The sequence below is a fragment of the Balaenoptera borealis genome (assembly GCF_965194805.1).
Source record: "Balaenoptera borealis genome assembly, chromosome: 2".
In the NCBI taxonomy this organism is placed as follows: domain Eukaryota; kingdom Metazoa; phylum Chordata; class Mammalia; order Artiodactyla; family Balaenopteridae; genus Balaenoptera; species Balaenoptera borealis.
In genome coordinates, this window is record NC_138867.1 from 1,428,826 (window position 1) to 1,445,215 (window position 16,390).

Below are 16,390 nucleotides of genomic sequence, written 5' to 3' on the forward strand. Positions count from 1 at the left end.
TCCTCAGGTGAGGGTTGGGCAGACCCCAGACCCCATTGGGAGGCGTTGGGAATTCTTCCTGAGGGAGGCTGGACCCGTGATCTTACCTGTGGTCAGCAGGCACTGGGGCGTTTCACCGTGGATCTTTTCTAGGTCTTTGATGGCTAAAAGTGCACATTGGGAATGCCTTAAAGTTAAATATTTTAAAATAGTTATGTGAAAGAGCAGCCTTGGGCTCCCTTCGTTGGTCTCCTGGGGTGGCCGTGACAAAGTGCCACCAACTGGCCGGCCTAAAATGACAGACGTTTACCCTCACCGTTCTAGAGGTCGGACCTCTGACACTGAGCTGTCCCAGGGCTGCGCTCCCTCTGGAGGCCCTGCGGGGGGGGTCCTCCCTGCCTCTTCCAGCTTCTGGGGGCTCCAGGCCCGTGAGAATGTAGTCTAACGCTGCGGATTTCCACTTGGGTGCGAAAGGGATTCTGGCAGTTTCTTTCCGCAAGCTGGTCGGGAAGAGGCCCTACACCTCGTGGCCCGCAGGCCCGTCCTGGGCACCTGGTTTCTGTGTCCAGGGCTCGCGGTCTGGCGCCCTTCCCTCCTCGGCACGCGCCCCTCTGGCCCTTTGGCAGCTACAGGTCAAACGTCTCCGTTGGCCTCTCCCCGGCCCAGGAGCGCCTGTCTGGCTGCCGCTGGGACGTCCACTCCCCACAGCCTGGACAGAACTCCCGATGTACCCCTGGGCCTGCGTCCACAGCCTGGCCTGCTTGGGACAGCCCCGTGGTCCCCGGGCCCTCGGTCTCTGGCACCCCCATCGCTCAGCAGATCTGCCAGCCCCCCGGTCGGCCTGGAGTCGAGAAGTGCCCATGTGGGCCGCCTGCTGGGCCTCTGCGCTGGCCAAGTGTCCACACGCGGCCAGGTAGGCACGTTCCTCCGCCCAGAGCCGCCTGCTGGCCCTCAGAGCCTGTGCCGACTGACTCCCGCCTGCCTCCCGGCCACCCCCTGTCCGCTCTGCCGGGTTTCACGTGTTGCGCCAGCCCCTGGGATTTTTGCTCACTCCTTGGCCCGAGCCCTGCCGTGGACGTCTGGCCTGTCTGGGGGGCCTCAGGCTGCCCACCAGGACTGTCCACCTTGCCTGTTTCAGACCCCTGCCTTCCTACCTGCCCGACTGAGTCATCTTCCCAACACCGGCCAGCTGGAGCTGGGTCACTGAGGTCCCAAGGGTCCCGGGCTGGCGAAGCCCCGCTCGGGGGCCAGAGTCCAGCTGGCGACCTCTGTGACCTCGGCTGATCACCACGTCTCCACCTGTGGGTGGGGGTGGGATTTGGGTGCTCCCGACCGGCGCTGGATGTGGTCTGTATCCACACCGCCCACAGCGGTCACTGCCGGCCACGCTGGTGCCCGGAGTGTGGTGAGTGACAGGAGACCTGGATTTCTAATGTGGTTTCATTCATAAATTTAAACGTAAGTAGCCACATGTGGCTGTGGCTGCCACGTGGACAGCACAGCTCCAGAAAGCTCCATTTTATGTCTGCTAAGCCCCGGGGCCCCTCCCCCTGCAGCTGCAGTTTGGAAAGTGCAGAGCCCCAGCGAGCTTGGCGGGTCTCATGTATTTCAAGGAACCGTCAACGGCCAGTGTCTGCAGGCATAGGCAAGTCCCTGCTCATTTTTGACCATGCTGGAGGTTTGGGTTTTAAAATTGGCCGGAATCCTTTTAGATGCAAGAAAGCAAAGCAGATCATTAGCACCAGGGGTTCAGTAGTTTTTGTTTGGCAAGCATGTAATGCACCTAAATGTACAAACACACAAATAGGAGAGAGGACCATCGGAGACACACACTTTGGCTCGGAAAGGAGGATAAACTTAAGTCCAGGAACATTGACTCCCCTCCGTCCCTCGCTGGGGCCGTGAGAAGGGTGAAGGCTGTCCTTGGTGGTCCCAGATCCAGATGATACACCGCGGTCTGCTTCCAACCCACAGAACCCTCTCCCCAAAGGGGTGTCAGCAGAGCAGCAGAAGTGGTGAGGAATCCATCTCACACCACAAATTAAATTAATTGGCGGGGACACTGCCGAGGGCCCTGCTTTATAATCCACGGTGGAGCTGCCGAAGGGCCCACGGGAGAGAACACGGGCGGGCATGGCCGTGCGGCTGATCGTCTGTGTCACGGCTCTTCCCACACCCTCATGTAAACATACCCACAGAGTCAGAGGTGCTGGAGTTTGTGGGTGAGGAAGGAGGACAGTGAAAGGATATCTTGGAAGAGAAAGTCTGGGGTCCAGACTCCACTGGCATCAGCGTCCACGGCTACTGAGTACACGGAACCCTCCCGGACTGCCCGGGCAGCAGGCTCAGGGCTCCTCCATGGGACAGCGCACCCTGCGTCTGCAGCTGGTGTTCGTCTGGGTTTTTCTGAGTCACACGGAGATCCCAGGTGACTGTAAAGGGCGAGCAGAGGGTGCTGGGGTGTCTACGTGGTGGGGACAGCCCCTCCAGGGGGACTGCAGTGCCCTGGGATGGAGGACCCCATGCCCACCCATGAGCCCGGGACACCTGCGCCTCCTTCGAGGCTTCTTAAGGAAAACCTGGAGAAGGGCTGTGAGGCAGGAGCGGGTCTCCTGCACTCGGGGTTCTTCCCATGCTCCCCAGACTTTCCCAAACCACGAGGCTGCCCTGGGCCTGGCGACGCTTCTGAGATGAGATCATCATCGTTTAACAAAGAGGCTTTTCAAAGGAAGAAATGCAGATGGTCAACAGGCACACGAAAATGTGCTCAGTGGCGCTAATCATCAGGGAAATGCAGATCAAAACCACGAGGTGTCACCTCCCACCTGTCAGGATGGCCATCATCAAAAAGACGAGATAACAAGTGTTGACGAAGGTGTGGAGAAAAGGAAACCCTCGTGCACTGCTGGTGGGAATGAAAATTGGTGCAGCCCCTGTGGAGAACAGTATGGGGATTCCTCAAGAAGTTAAAAATAGAACTACCACATGATCCAGCAATCCCATTCCTGGGTATGTATCCAAAGAAAGCAAAAACACTAACCCAAAAAGATAATATGCAGCCCCACGTTCACTGCAGCACTATTCACGATAGCCAAGACACGGAAGGAAGCCACCTAAATGTCCGTTGATGGATGAATGGATAAAGAAGATGTGATGTATCTATACAATGGAGTATTATCCAGCAATAAAGAAAAAAATCTTGCCCAAAACATGGATGGACCTTGAGAGCATTATGCTAAGTGAAGTAAGTCAGGCAGAGAAAGACGAACGCCGTATGATCTCTCTCGTATGAGGACCAGAAACATGCAAATATGTGTATAAACCAAACTCACATGTACAGAGACGAGAGCGCTGATTGCCGGGGCTGGGGGTGAGGGTGGGAGGAATGGGTGAAGGAGGGCAAAAGGGTTAGACAAGGCAAGTGCAGGTCTCCTCAAAACACTTTATGTTTTTCACGGGTGGGGTCTCAACCCCGTTGCTTGAAGGGTGGGTTTAGGTTCCTGTGTGTAGGATTGGGGAGGGGGCGCTGGGCTCCGTCCGCTCTGACGCACGGGGGCCGGAAGCAGCCTCAGAGCCACGAGGCGGTGTTTCCACCTGACGCCACACAGGTGCTGCCAAAGAGAGGAAAACCCTGATGACTCTCCTCAGGGTGCCCGGCCCTCGGGCTCCGGAGCCGCGACCAGGTATAAGCCTTTAGCGTCTCCAGCCTGTTTCTCTGCTGTGGGCACTGACGTCACTCGTGGACGCGCGGGGCCTTCTAAACTAAAAACACAAATGCATGGGGTTCTCTTCCACTTTGGAGCTGATCTTCCTTTGAAATAGGAAACATGAGGCTTTAATATGAATGAAAGAGACGAAGAGTCCAGTGGTTTTTCCAGAGGAAGAAGTCAGATAGGGGAAGGTGAATCTGGGTCTGCAGCTCAAACCCAGGGGCATTAAACCTCGTCTGAACGGGAGCGGTGGAGGGCACGGCGGTTCAGGCATGTGGGGGACGAGGGTCTTGTTGGTATGTTGCGTGTCGTGACCTCTGTGGCCAGGAAGCTTGGAGGGCAGCTGTAGGCGCTGGAAGGATGATCGCCCGCGATCTTCCGTGTTCTGTGAAGTTACTTGTTGTTAGCTCTGAAGACGGAAACAGGAGCAGGCACGACCGGGAGAAAATTCGGTCTGCAGATTTGTTGCAGAATGATTTAGTGTTAAACAAAAAACACAATTCCAGGGTGCTGAGAATTGAAATCACTGAAGACATTTTCGGCATATTTTATGGACACTTCTCAATTATCTGGGGTAGAGATTGTGTGTGTGGGTGTGTGTGGGCATGTGTGTGCCTACGTATATATATATATATGTGAAGGTACATGTGCATGTGTGTGTGTGTACATGCGCATGTATATGTGTTTTCATGCATATGTATATGTGTGTACACGCACGTGTATACATGTGTATACATATGTAGGGGGTGTGTGTGTGTATATATATATATAGCTTCTCACTGACCCTCCTCTTATTATGTTTTCCTTGCACGTGTCTTAGGGTGAAGTTATTTCCCCAGCAGGTGGCCTGGGTGCCCCTCCCGCCCCCCTGTAACTTATTCACAGCCGTGGGCTGAGTCCCCCGTGGTGCGTGTTTTCAGGCCTTCCTGCCACGCGCGTGCCAGCCATGCTCCGGTGGGGTAGGGTGGCCTCACCCAGGAAGCAGGTTACGGCCTGTGCTGCCACGTGAGGTCTGTAGGCGTTTATCTTAGGAGACCCTTTGGTCCTCAAACGACTGAGCTTCTAGACCTTCAGTTCCAAATTCGGTTATTTCCCAGCCTGGTTAAGCGGCGCTAACGCAGGGGCACCGATGGGCAAATCTAGAAATGCCCCTCGGCTCCTGAAGTGCGGTTGTAGCTCGGGAAGCAAGACGCCGAAGGCCTCTGTGGTTGCGGGCAAGCCCCGCACCGCCCCTCCCCCGAGGCCTCGCTGTCCTTAACTTTCGCTTTGAAATCAGGAGCTCACAGCCACAGCCGCCGTGGCCCCTTGAGTGGAGACCCTCCGTGGCGTCGCCGCACCTGAGTAGGAATTATTAAGCCCCAGAACTGCGTCGTCACACCTGAAACTGTTCCGCCGCTGAAGCCGAGACTCCCACCACCTGGCGTTTCCAGACAGACGCGCTGGCCCGGCACCTTCCAGTCAGTTCTGCCCAGGCTGCCTCAGTTTCCCTTGCGGGTGTTTCTGAGATGTGTGCCCACCAGGCCTTCAGGCAGCGGCGTGGGCAGACCCCCTCTGCCCTCCGTTCTCTCCCACCTGAGGCCACCGTCCCCCCTCCTGCCGCTGCCCCACCCCGCCTCCTTCCCCGTCCACTCTGCTGCACCCCTGACCTTTGACTCTGGGGCGTCTCTCCCCAGTGCCCCAGCCCTTGGGGTTTCTTGAGCCCTGCCTTTGCCTTCTCCCGCGTGGCCCAGTTCTGTCCAGTGCATGGTGAGCCCAGGCCTGCCCACCTCTCACCCCACACCAATCCCGCCGCATCTGGCGTCCTGAGAGCCCCGAGCAGGAGCCCAGCTTCCTCTCCGGTTCCCCCACTTGGCCCAGGTCGCCCTTGCCTAGATCTCCCATCACCCCCGCCCCTTGCCCGGCCCCAGGCTCCCCCCAAACTGCCCCGAAGTAGCCTTGGTCACCTTGGGCACTGAAGTAGCACAAGCCCGCTGGGCACGTCCCCTGAGGACCCCGGCCTCCTCCCTGAGCCCCACGAGCCCCTGGCTGACTGGGGTGCTCACTCCGGCCCCGCATCTCCACCCTCTGCCACGCCCGGGTCCCCATCCTGGTCCCCAGCGGGCCGCCCGGCACCCGGGGCTGTCGTTTGCAGGAGTAACCGCGGGTGGAGCTGCCGTCCGGGGGGGTGGCGGCTGTCCTCGTGGCCTCTGGGGAGCTAGTTCCCTGGCCGTGCTGACCGCAGAGCCGGAATCAGGGTGGTTCCGACGGCCCCTTCCAGCCGTCCCCAAGGCCCTCCCCACGTGCCGCTTCGGAGCTACCTGCTTTACCTGCCCAGGGCGTCACCTGTCCAGGGCGGGGAGGTAAGGCCAGGCTCTGTCTCTGATGATCAGAAACCCTGCTGGACTGATCAACATTCCACGACGGCCGACAGCCCGCGAGGGGGGCTGGTGTGAGGAGGGCCCGGGGGCAGCCAGGGGGTGTGGCCAGAGAGGTGCTCTGCGCCCCTGGGAGAGGTGTGCCGGGGTGATGGGCGCAGCGGGCGCGATCCATCTGGCTTCCGAACAGGTGGGGACGCGCGGTGAACAGCACCTTCGCGGTAGTGCCTGTGACCCTGGGCGTGGGCGCCGCAGGCCCCGGACCCCAAGCGTCCTCCTGGCATTGAGGCCACCCTCTCCTGAGGGAGCTGGGGAGCACCAAGGGTCTGTTCTACCCGGAGCCATTCGCTCTGGAGGAGGCCCCCAGCTGGCGTGCTAGGTCCTCCTCCCCCCCACACCCCTCCCGGTGCTCCCCCAGGGGAGCCCCTCCCCCTTTCCCTCCCCCTCCCCCTCTCCTTTCCCCTCCCCCATCTCTCCTCCTCTCTCTGACTTCCTGTGTTCTTCTCTTCCCCCTGCTTGGGCTCCCATCCACACTGGGCCCCCCTCCTGCCCCCGCCTGCAGACATCTCATCTCGGGACTCCGGAATTCACCCAGTCCAGGCTCTCAGAAGCGGCCTTGAACTTACATCCCATGGGGCTGTATTTCCAGACGCCAAGATGCTCTGTGGGCTTTAGCTCCTGAGCTGCAAGGGGCCTGCAAACTCCTCTGAGGGGATAACCCCATATTTTTCCTGTTCCAAGATCAGCGGTGGGGCCAGGGCAGTTCCTGGGGTGGGTGCATGCAGCCCGGCTCTCCCAGGGGGACCCTCTGGATTCTTGAGACAGCAGCGTGTCCTTGGATCCTGCACAGAAAGGAAATTGGACTCAACACACAGAGCTAGTTTTCCGTCCTCTGGGGAAAACTAGTTCTCAGAAACTCAGGCCTGGGGCCTCCTCGGAGTCTAAAGAATCCACTGTGGGAGCAGACGCGGCTCCCAGTCCGCCCTCGCGGTTTGCGCTGTGACCCTGGCTTTGGAGCAGGGCTGCGGTCTCCCACCCCTGCGGCCGGAGGAGGGGCCTGGTCGCAGCTGGGTTTCTGGCCAGTGTGCTTCCCTGTCTGTCCCCCGTTTCAGGAGAAGGCCCTGTGAGCGTGTGCGTGGGCGGTCACTCTGCACCCCGGCCTCGCGTCACTGGGAGGACAGCCGAGGCCGCACGGTCGGCGGCCGGTTCAGGGTTCTCAACCGCCTTTCGGCTTCCGGACGGTGCTGGGCTCGTTCTCGTCCCAGAGCCCACGACTGTTACCTTATATGGAAAACGGGTCTCTGCAGATGTCATTAAACGCAGGATCTAGAGATGAGAGATGGTCCTGGTGGCCCAAACTGCCACCAGGTGTATCTCTGTAAGAGGAAGGCGGGGGGCGGGGGGCTGACCCAGAATGGAAGATGCACCCAGGAGAGGCCGCGTGGCCACAGAGCAGAGGTTGGCGGGATGCGGCCATGAACCCTGGGGCCCCCAGGAGCTGGGAGAGGCAGGAGGGACCCTCGCTGGGGCCTCCGGGGGAGCTCCCTGCCACACCGTGGTTTCTGACTTCTGGCCCCAGAACTGGGAAAGGATACATTTGTTTTAAGCCACCCAGCTGGTGGCCATTTGTTACGGCTGCCCCAGGACACTGACACACTGTCCTCCAGGCCCTGTGACCCTTGACAGCTCCTCTTTGTTGAAGCCCAAATCCCGCAGACCCCCGCACTAAGCCCTGGTGAAGAATCTGGGTTAAATCAACCTGGATTTTTGAAGGAAACACAGTGCAGGTTTATCTGTCTGGAAAAGAGGAGATGCCTGCCCTTCCTGGAGCAAAACAAGGCCTGAACTAACCCCAAGGGCTGCTGCCTGGAAGGGCCTTGAGTTTTCCCGGCAGCATCTGCGGGGGGTGGTGGCGGAAGGCCGGGATGTGAGCCCCCGCCCGCTCCAAGGCTTGTCAGCTGCCGAGGACTCGCCACAGACCCGCGTCCACGCCAGGACCCCGGGTGGACCCGGGTTCAGGAGCCAAGCAGCCTGGTGGAGGCCGGGCACCCCTCACGGCCGCCTCTGCAGGGAAGCAGGCTCCCACGCAGGTGGGCGGCCACAGGAAGGGGCGACCGGGCCCGAGCGGCCGGGGAGCTGGGCTGCAGGATCTACCAGGAGGTCCCCCTGGGGTGTCGAGTTTGCCGCGGTCTGCAAGAGCCTTCCAGGACGCCCAGCCTGTTTGTCAGGAGCAGTTGCTAACCAGACTCTCTAACAGGCCGATGAGGAAGCAGGTTTATAAAGGCCGTCTTTTCACACGCCCCGCCCGGTTCACGGCTCCGTGGGAAGAGCAGAAACTCCGGCCGCACCGTTTCCCTCAGGGCTCTTCCCGGGAGTCGGGGGGCGGAGAGCCTCTGCTCCGTCAAGCGTGTGGGGTTTCCAAGGAAAACGGGCGGCCCCAAAAACCCGGGAACATGTTTCCTAAGGTCGCAGAGGCACTGAATTTTGAAGGGATATGTGAATGTTGACATTTGGAAAGCGGACGGTGTTCAGGAGGTGATCGTTTACGTCACCAAAGGTTTCTCCTTTCCAATCACCCAGACATCCCCACATCCACGTGGCCTTAAACAGGAGCCCATCTCCTGCCCCTCAACCAGGCTCGCACGAGGGGTGGACGGCCCAGCGTCAACAGCTCTGGTGAATGGAGGGGGCACCCTGGCCGTGGGAATGTGCGGCTAGACCTCTTGGCTTTTCACGGGAGGCCAGGGCCTGAGCTTTTAGGTGGTACGTCCCAACACCTCTGTGCCTGTAGGCCTCACCTGGGCAGATGGGCCGTCCTGGGCCTTTCAGCAGGACCTGGCCAGGCCAAGGGCCGCTTGCTGGGAAGGACCAGGAATTCAGTTTTGTGCCGTGGCTCATGGAGCAGACGTCCTCGGGAGTCTGAGCTCAGGACAGAGGCACAGCAGGGTACGTGGCCTCTGGGGGCCGTGGCCCATGGGCCTGGTGGGCTCCCCCGAGAGCCCCTGCGGGTGAGAGGGGCGGGGATGGGACCTGGGGACCCTGCAGCGAAGGCCGCGGCCACCTGACGTTGACGTCCAAAGGAGGACAGGGAGAATAAAGCATCAGGATACGTGGGCCCTGGTGCCGTCCCAGGGGGCCAGCAGAGCGCCTGGCGAAAGGAGGGCCCGGCGGATGCCGGAGAGTGAACGCAGATGCTGCAGGAGCGAGGGGGGAGCTGCCCCTGCCGGGCGCCGCAGGGGGTCGGCAGGAGCTCAGGCCCCACGTGGATCGTAGAGCATGGCGATCTCGCAGGCCCTGCTGGCTGACATGGGGGTCCCGGAGCCCGTCACCAGGAGAGTCAGGAGGTGGTTGGTGCCGAGGACCATCCGGGCAGGCGGGGAAGCGGGAAGGCGGGGGCCAGACCGGGAAGCGAGGTGAGGTTGGAGGGTTCTGTATGCAGGAGGCCGGGGCTCCTCTGGGGGGGCAAAGGGGAGCGAGGGGGGAGGTTGATGCTGGGGAGGGTCTGCAGCCGGGGCTCAGAGCAAGGGGGGTGCACGCCAGCCTGGGAGGGGCATCCCAGGAGGCGTGGGGCTGGGCCGCCCTGGGGAAGGCGCTGCGGCGGAGGCGGGGCCCTTGAGCGGGGCCATCAGAGATGGGGTGTCTGTCTGCACCCCGGTCGTGCTCGAGGGCCCCGGTTTTCGGGCCACTTAGGAGGTCACCCTGCGGGGAGTGGCCGCACATCTGGTCAGCAGCCCTGCGGGAGGTTTTATACGTTGCAGTTAAAGCTCTTGGCCCTTCTATGGCGCCAAAGCAGTGAAGATTAAAGGGCATTTCTGTGTAACCAGGACGGATTTGAAATCACCAGTCACAGGGAGCACGGTGACTTTCCCCGCAACGCTCTTTCTTTGCCTTGATTGCTCTGCATCACAGAGGTCGTTGTTGACTCAGGTCTTAACACTGCGTGTTCTAACATCGGGGTGTACGTGGATGAACGTTCCTTCAAATGTTCTGAACGTCCAGCTCTACTAGGGAAGGAGGTCATGACGGCTGTCGTATCCGTGGCTGATTAGGTACCGTCCTGGCCCGTTGTGTCCTTACTGTGTTTGCGATCATAGGGGAACGTCTCAGGGTCCAACCAAGGGTCTGTGCAGACCGTGTCTGTCTTGACCCTCCCCCAGCCCAAAGCATTTATCATCTTCTCTGTAACCAACACAATACGCCAAAAGCAAGTGCTCAAATTATTTTAAAACAAAAAAATGGGGTGAATTTTTGAACTTCCAACGTTTTTAAGCTCACACGTAGAGGGCCTGGGTGGGTCTTGTTTTCCCTTTGACCTCTCAGCCGAGCCAGGCGAGCGATGTGGAAACCCTGGCTTCCTGCCTGTCGCTCTGGCTCCTGGTGGCCGAGTCCTCCGGGCCAGCCACCGGCCCTTTCCCAGAAGTGGGTCTCGGGGCCTCAGCCGTTTCACCCCGAGACTGGCCCTTCTAGCAAGAAATGCTGTGCTCTGTTGCCAGCTGACCCGCAAGCCTCTGGCACCTGGTCCGGGAGCTAACCGCTGCTCCCCACAAATGCCTGGGACCTCAGCTGCGTGGCTTATTTTGATTTTACAGAAAAAAATTTAACCAAAAATCAGGTTTTTAGAAGTGACTGGAAGTTATCTTAACGTCCACCCGGGAGAGAGCTCAGCCCTGTCTTTGGGCGGGAGAGGACCTGGTGAGCCCGGGCGCTGCGTGTGCAGGGCGGTCACAGGACCCCAAGGACGCTTGGAGCTAGGCGAAGCGGGTGCTTTCGATGCCAGCAGGCTGGGTGGCGGAGGGAGTGGCGTCTTAATAATCGGGTGTCTTTATTTCTTATTAAAACAAGTTCACTGCCCACCTGGTGTGCTGAGAGAACTATGGAAGCAGCCTTATTCTGAAGGCTGTGACCTGGAGGGGGTTAGGGCAGGGGATTAGTAGAGAGGAAGATGCCAGGGGCACCTGTAGGGGCTCTGGAGGCAGACAGCAGGGGTCCCCCTCCTTCCTGGGCCCAGCGACACCGGCTCCACCCCGCATCTTCCTCGAGGCTCCGTCTGGGCAGCGATGGTCCCTGCACCGTCCGGGTGCTCCTGTGGCGCCCACGGCCGTCAGAGCCCCAGGCCAGGTTCCCTGACGTCACGTGCGTAGGGGCCCCATCACAGCCGGCATCTCACCCAGAGGAGCCCACGCTCTGTCCCTCGGCCCCGCCCTGCTGCACCCGCGTTCCTGGGGAGACCCCAGGGCCTGGGTGGGGGGGTCCCTTCCCCACGCAGAGCGGGACGTCCGGGCCGGTCCTCACTGAATTCACCCAGGGCAGCGCGTGCCCAGAACAGGAGGTGTGTGTTTGTCTCCTCGTTCCCATGGACCCAAGTATCTTAGGGCGTGTTTGTGGTTTGTGTTTGTCATCAAAGCCTTCTTCAAAATAATCAGTTTGAAAATCTGGGTAAAAGCATTCTAGGTATTTTTCGTGGTTTTTGTTTTGTTTGCTCTCAGAAAGAACAAGCTAGAGATGCAGAGCTGTGTTTGAGGATGGCCCGTGTCCCCTCCCCTCCTGCCGATGGACACGGTCATCCCGAGGGCACTGGTGGGCCTGGCGCGAGGGGCTGGGTCTGGCTGGTGGCGTCAGGCCCCTAGATGGGGAACCTTAGAGCAGGGACCAGTGTCACAGCCACGTGGGCTGAGCCGGCACCGGGCCTTCTGCTGTTCTGGTGGTGACCGGGGCACCTCGGGCCGGCAGAGGCTCCTGCAGTCACCGGCCAGGGCGAGGATGCCGCCAGGCGGCCCCCGCTCCTGAGAGCGCGGCCCCGTCTCCCTGCCGCCCAGTTGGTCCCGCACGAGGTCCCTTCCGGCCGGGCCTGATCAGCACCCTCCGAGGCACCGGCGTGGTGACAATGCTTCCCACCCCCAGTCTGTCTGCGTGACAAGGCGACAGCGGGACAATCTGACCCAATGATACTGCCACGTGGAGATGACATCAGGCCTGTTTGTGGACAGGTCAGGGCTGGTCCCCCGCCACCACCCGCAGGCTGAGGGGCAGCGGTCGCAACCCTCCACCATCCCCCGCGGGACCCCGAGCATGTGGGGTGTCAGGTGACCTGGCGGGGCAACCCCGCTGGGCCTCCTGCCGAGTTGTCTCCAGCCTGGGCCTGAGCCCCTGGGAGAGATGAGGGGCCCCAAGTGATCTGGAGATGCTGCGTCAGGAGGTATGATAGAGCCTTGGGGCCCAAGAGTCACCGGGGGAAATGCCAGGGTCCTGGGGGCGGCGCCGTGTGACCCGCCACTGGGACACTAGATGGAGCCAGGGTCTGAGGCAGCTTCCCTGGCCATGTCGCCCGTCTTCCCGTCTCTGTGCTCTGACTTTTCTGGGCTGTCTCCACGGGCCACGTGAACTTCTGTTCTGTAGCTTCCTGGCTGAAACACCCTTTGGATACGTTGGAAGTCTTGTCCCGTTTTTCCGTAACTGGTCTTGGAATCGGCTGTGGAAGCCGGGGGGCTTCTGTCTGTGCCCTCGGCCCGGCCACCCTGGAGGAGATGCCGTCCCCCTGCAGCCCCGGCCCCTGGGTTCGTGGGTGTTTTGGGGGCAGGTCACTCGGGTTCTTGCCCGGCTGTGACGGGAGATGCTGCATGCGGGCCAAGGAGCAGAGGACAGGCGGCTTCTCCTGTCCGCAGCCCAGGGTTCTGGTCTGTGCCCACCTCTTGCAGCAAAGGCCAGGCCGGAGCTTTGTTCTCACTGTGGCTGCGCCCTCGGGCAAAGGCCATGTCCCTTGTGCGGGGCTCCTGTTGAAGCCCTGGCACTCTCACGGGCACCATGTCTCGTCCTGGAGACGCTTCTCATGGAACCAGACAACATCCAGGGATGTGCGTGTGTTTTACTTTCAAAAATCTGAGGCTTAGTGAGTGTGGAGAGGTTGGTATTTCTAGACCAAGAACTCTTGACGCCCCAGGAGGTGGGGTCCGGTTCCGGTACCCGGAGCTCGTGTTGGGGTGCACACCGTCTGCCCTGTCCTTTCTCCCTGCAGGAGCTGCCTGGCGGGGACCCCAAGGAAGGACCTTTCCTGGACGACCCGTGTCCCCTAGAGGGTAAGTCCTGCTCTCCAGACCTCACGGACGCCACACCGTACCCCAGGCCACCCTGACAATGGGGACCACCCACGCCCCACGCTCCCCGACCTATCCCACCACACCCAGGCCAGCCCTGGCTGGTCGCGGGTCCCCACCGGTGGCCGTTGGCAGGTGCAAGCCGGGTTCCCCAGTCTTAAAAGCAAATTGTTCTTAGATGTGCTTAGAAACACATCTCACGTGGGCTCCGTCACATGGAGACGACACGGACTTTGGTCTGGGGGTTGGAGAAGCAAAAGGCGAATCTCAGGGCCTCTGCCCGTCCACGTCCCTGGAGACCCACGAGCCCGTGGGCCGGAGGACAGGTTCCGCACACGGGCGTTTTGGTGAATCCACGGGTCACCCGTGGGTGTGATGTGCCGCATTAGTGTAAGGCTGCCCAAAATGGTCTGCGTGTGAAGCATGACCGCCCTAGTCACTGCCACACGTGGGCATCTGCGTGGAGCGGGTCCACCTGCGGAGTGTGACAGGTGACCACCGGGCTTGTCCGAGGGTCAGGTTCCGGGTGAGTGTTCTCAGCATTACGTGGGCTGGGAGGCCGACCGGCAGGGCTGTCTTCGGAGGGGCTCCGCGAGCCCTGGTCAGGAGCTCGGGCCCCGGGTGTCTCCTGGCAGCGGCGTGCCTCCCAGACACGCCCGGCTCCTGTCCTGGGGAGTGAGTGAGGCCGGAGACGAGAGCGCTCCTTGTGCGTCGGGCCCGGAGGTCGGGGAGGGGCCTGCCCGGTGCACAGGCAGCTTCCCAGGCTCTGGAGTCTCGGGCTGTTGGGAGACCGGACCGCGTCGCTGGGGAGGGGAAGCCAGACAGCGAGTGCAGCGACCCTCCTGGAGGCCCCTCGGGCCGGGCCGCCTGCCTGTGGGCCTGCAGGGCACCCGCTCGCTGCCCCAGGCTTCGAAGCCACTGCAGCCAGGAAGGCAGAGGCAGGAGCGCGCGTCCGGCCACGGCTCACCCCGGGGAGGGCGGCCCTGGCCTCCGCTCAGGTCCCTCGACGCCGCGTGTTCCAGAAGCCCAGGCCCTCAGCCCAGACCCGTCTGGAGAGGGTCTCAGGCCCGGCGAGGACTCGGTGGCCCCGGGGCCACACCCCCTCCCCAGCCCTGCGTCAGCCCCCGGGCCGGGCCAGGGGAGACGGACCTGCGCCACCCCTCTCGTCCCTGCAGTGGCCCTGCCGCCGGAGAAGGCCGAGGGCCGAGAGGGCCCGGGACAGCTCTTCGGCACAGACGATGGAGAAAGGGCAGCGAGCCGCGAGGGCCCCCGCGGGCTGGGCAGGCGGCGCCTGAAAGTGGACGTAGGTCTTTGCCCTGCTCCCGCTCCTGCAGGCGGCCAGGCGCCCGGAGGGGGGGGGGGCGCATACTGCGCTGACACGGGGTCCCTGCGCCCTGCAGCTCCACGCGGCAGGCTCTGCTGGGTGGAGGTGCCGCCGTGCACTCGGCCAGAGCTGGCCAGTGTGGCCCCAAGTAATTCAAGGCACTTCCCCAGCGCCAGTGCCAGCACCACGGAAATGATCCAGCAGTCGACCGTACCGACCTCTCACCTCCCCGCCCGCTCGGGAGGGAGGGGCCCGTTTCCTGGAGGGCAGGGCGGGGGTCGGGGGCAGGGCGGGGGTCGGGGTCCCGGCTCAAGGGTGAGGATGGCCCCGCCTGTCCCCGCGCACCCCTGCAGGCGCTCCAGTGTGACGTCTCAGTGGAGGAGGACAACCGGCAGGAGTGGACGTTCACGCTCTACGGCTTCGACAACAGTGGCAAGGCCACCCGAGAGGTGACACGCTGTGTCTGCGTCAGACGGCCCCTGGAGGGGCGCTGGCAGCAGACAGGCAACCATGCCCGCGCCTCCACGCTGGGACAGGCTGAGCCCTTCCAGGGTGGCAGGAGAGGCTGGCGCCCTTCATGGGACAGGCTTGCGGGGGGCGGGAGGGGAGCCACCGCAGGACCCGGGTCACCGGCAGAGCCGGCTGGAGTCCGCGTCCACTCCTGTGCCCAGCTGCTGTCTGTGCGGTTCCTGGCAGAGCCCTGCACGCCTGTCTCTGCCCCGGCCAGCAGCCCCTCCCCTCCGCAGGGCGGTGAGGGCCCCAGGGGTGACCCCGGCACTCTGCTGGTTTGCGTGTCCAGGAGGGGCAAAGTGCCTCTTGAAAGGAAGCAGACACGTAGGATGACTGAAAATAAGTGTGTTTGAGTTAAAAGCAAAATTTGATAGTTTATCTGATTGCTAAGTCTTTTGAACATAGATTTGGTTTGAAATTTAAAAGGTCGGAAAGATGTGATTCCAGCAGGGCTGCTGGCTCAGGCCGCGTGGTGCATTCACAGGACTGAGGAAAGGCGTCTCAGATAAGCTGTCTCCTTTAGCTGGGCTCTGCTGGGATGCCGAGTGAATCAATCAGGCAGGCAGCCTGGAGGCGGCAGCAGGCAGTGTGGGTTGGGCGGTCCTCCCCCCGGTCTGCCTGTGTCCATGACGTCCACGCCCGCCCTCAGGACATGTCCAGTCTGATGCACACCATCTACGAGGTTGTCGATGCCTCGGTCAACCACTCCTCGGGCAGCAGCAAGACCCTCCGAGTGAAGCTGACTGTCAGCCCTGAGCCCTCCAGCAAGAGGAAGGAAGGTCCCCCCGCCGGCCAGGGTGAGGGCCTGGGCTCCTGGGCTGCAGCAGCTCCCTGCTCAGGTGCCCTGAAGACCCTGCTTTAAACGTCAGCCCACCCCTCCTTGCAGGCAGGCTTCCTGCACCCCCTGCCCCCATACTGCATCTCCCCAGAGCTCCCACTCACCCTGCCGGGGGGTGTTAACTGTGTCTACTGTTCAGTGCCCCCATCACAGAAAAAATCTCTATGGCTTCCTGAGCGTGGAAAGCGGGGCCTGGCACCTGGCGAGGGCTCGAAGCTGCTTGTTCGGTGAAGGAATGAGTGCGTGGGTGCTTGAGTGAGTGAATGAGTGAGCGAACGAGTGGGTGAATGAGTGAGTGAGTGAATGAGTGAGCGAACGAGTGGGTGAATGAGTGAGTGAGTGAATGAGTGAGCGAATGAATGAGTGAACGAGTGGGTGATTGAATGAATGAATGAGTGAACGAGTGGGTGATTGAGTGAATGAGTGAACGAGTGGGTGAGTGAACGAGTGCCCACCTGCCTCTTTCAGACCGGGAGCCCACTCGATGCAGGATGGAGGGGGAGCTCCCCGAGGACCCCAGGGTGGCCGACAAGAGGCTGTCCACGCACATCAGGTGAGGGGCTGGCGTCCAGCTCTGCCCTCCT

At 61.5% G+C, this 16,390-nt stretch overlaps 1 protein-coding gene across 2 annotated transcripts in view; it reads left to right on the forward strand.

Annotated features, from left to right (window-relative positions):
• Positions 1-16,390, forward strand: part of NKD2 (NKD inhibitor of WNT signaling pathway 2) — a 28,426-nt gene that overhangs the window by 9,873 nt on the left and 2,163 nt on the right. For both annotated transcript variants that reach the window (XM_082381207.1, XM_082381208.1), the window contains 5 exons: positions 13,056-13,116; positions 14,310-14,437; positions 14,812-14,907; positions 15,618-15,765; positions 16,275-16,359. In XM_082381207.1, the coding sequence (XP_082237333.1) occupies positions 13,056-13,116; positions 14,310-14,437; positions 14,812-14,907; positions 15,618-15,765; positions 16,275-16,359 (518 nt within the window). The remainder of the gene's footprint in view (positions 1-13,055; positions 13,117-14,309; positions 14,438-14,811; positions 14,908-15,617; positions 15,766-16,274; positions 16,360-16,390) is intronic.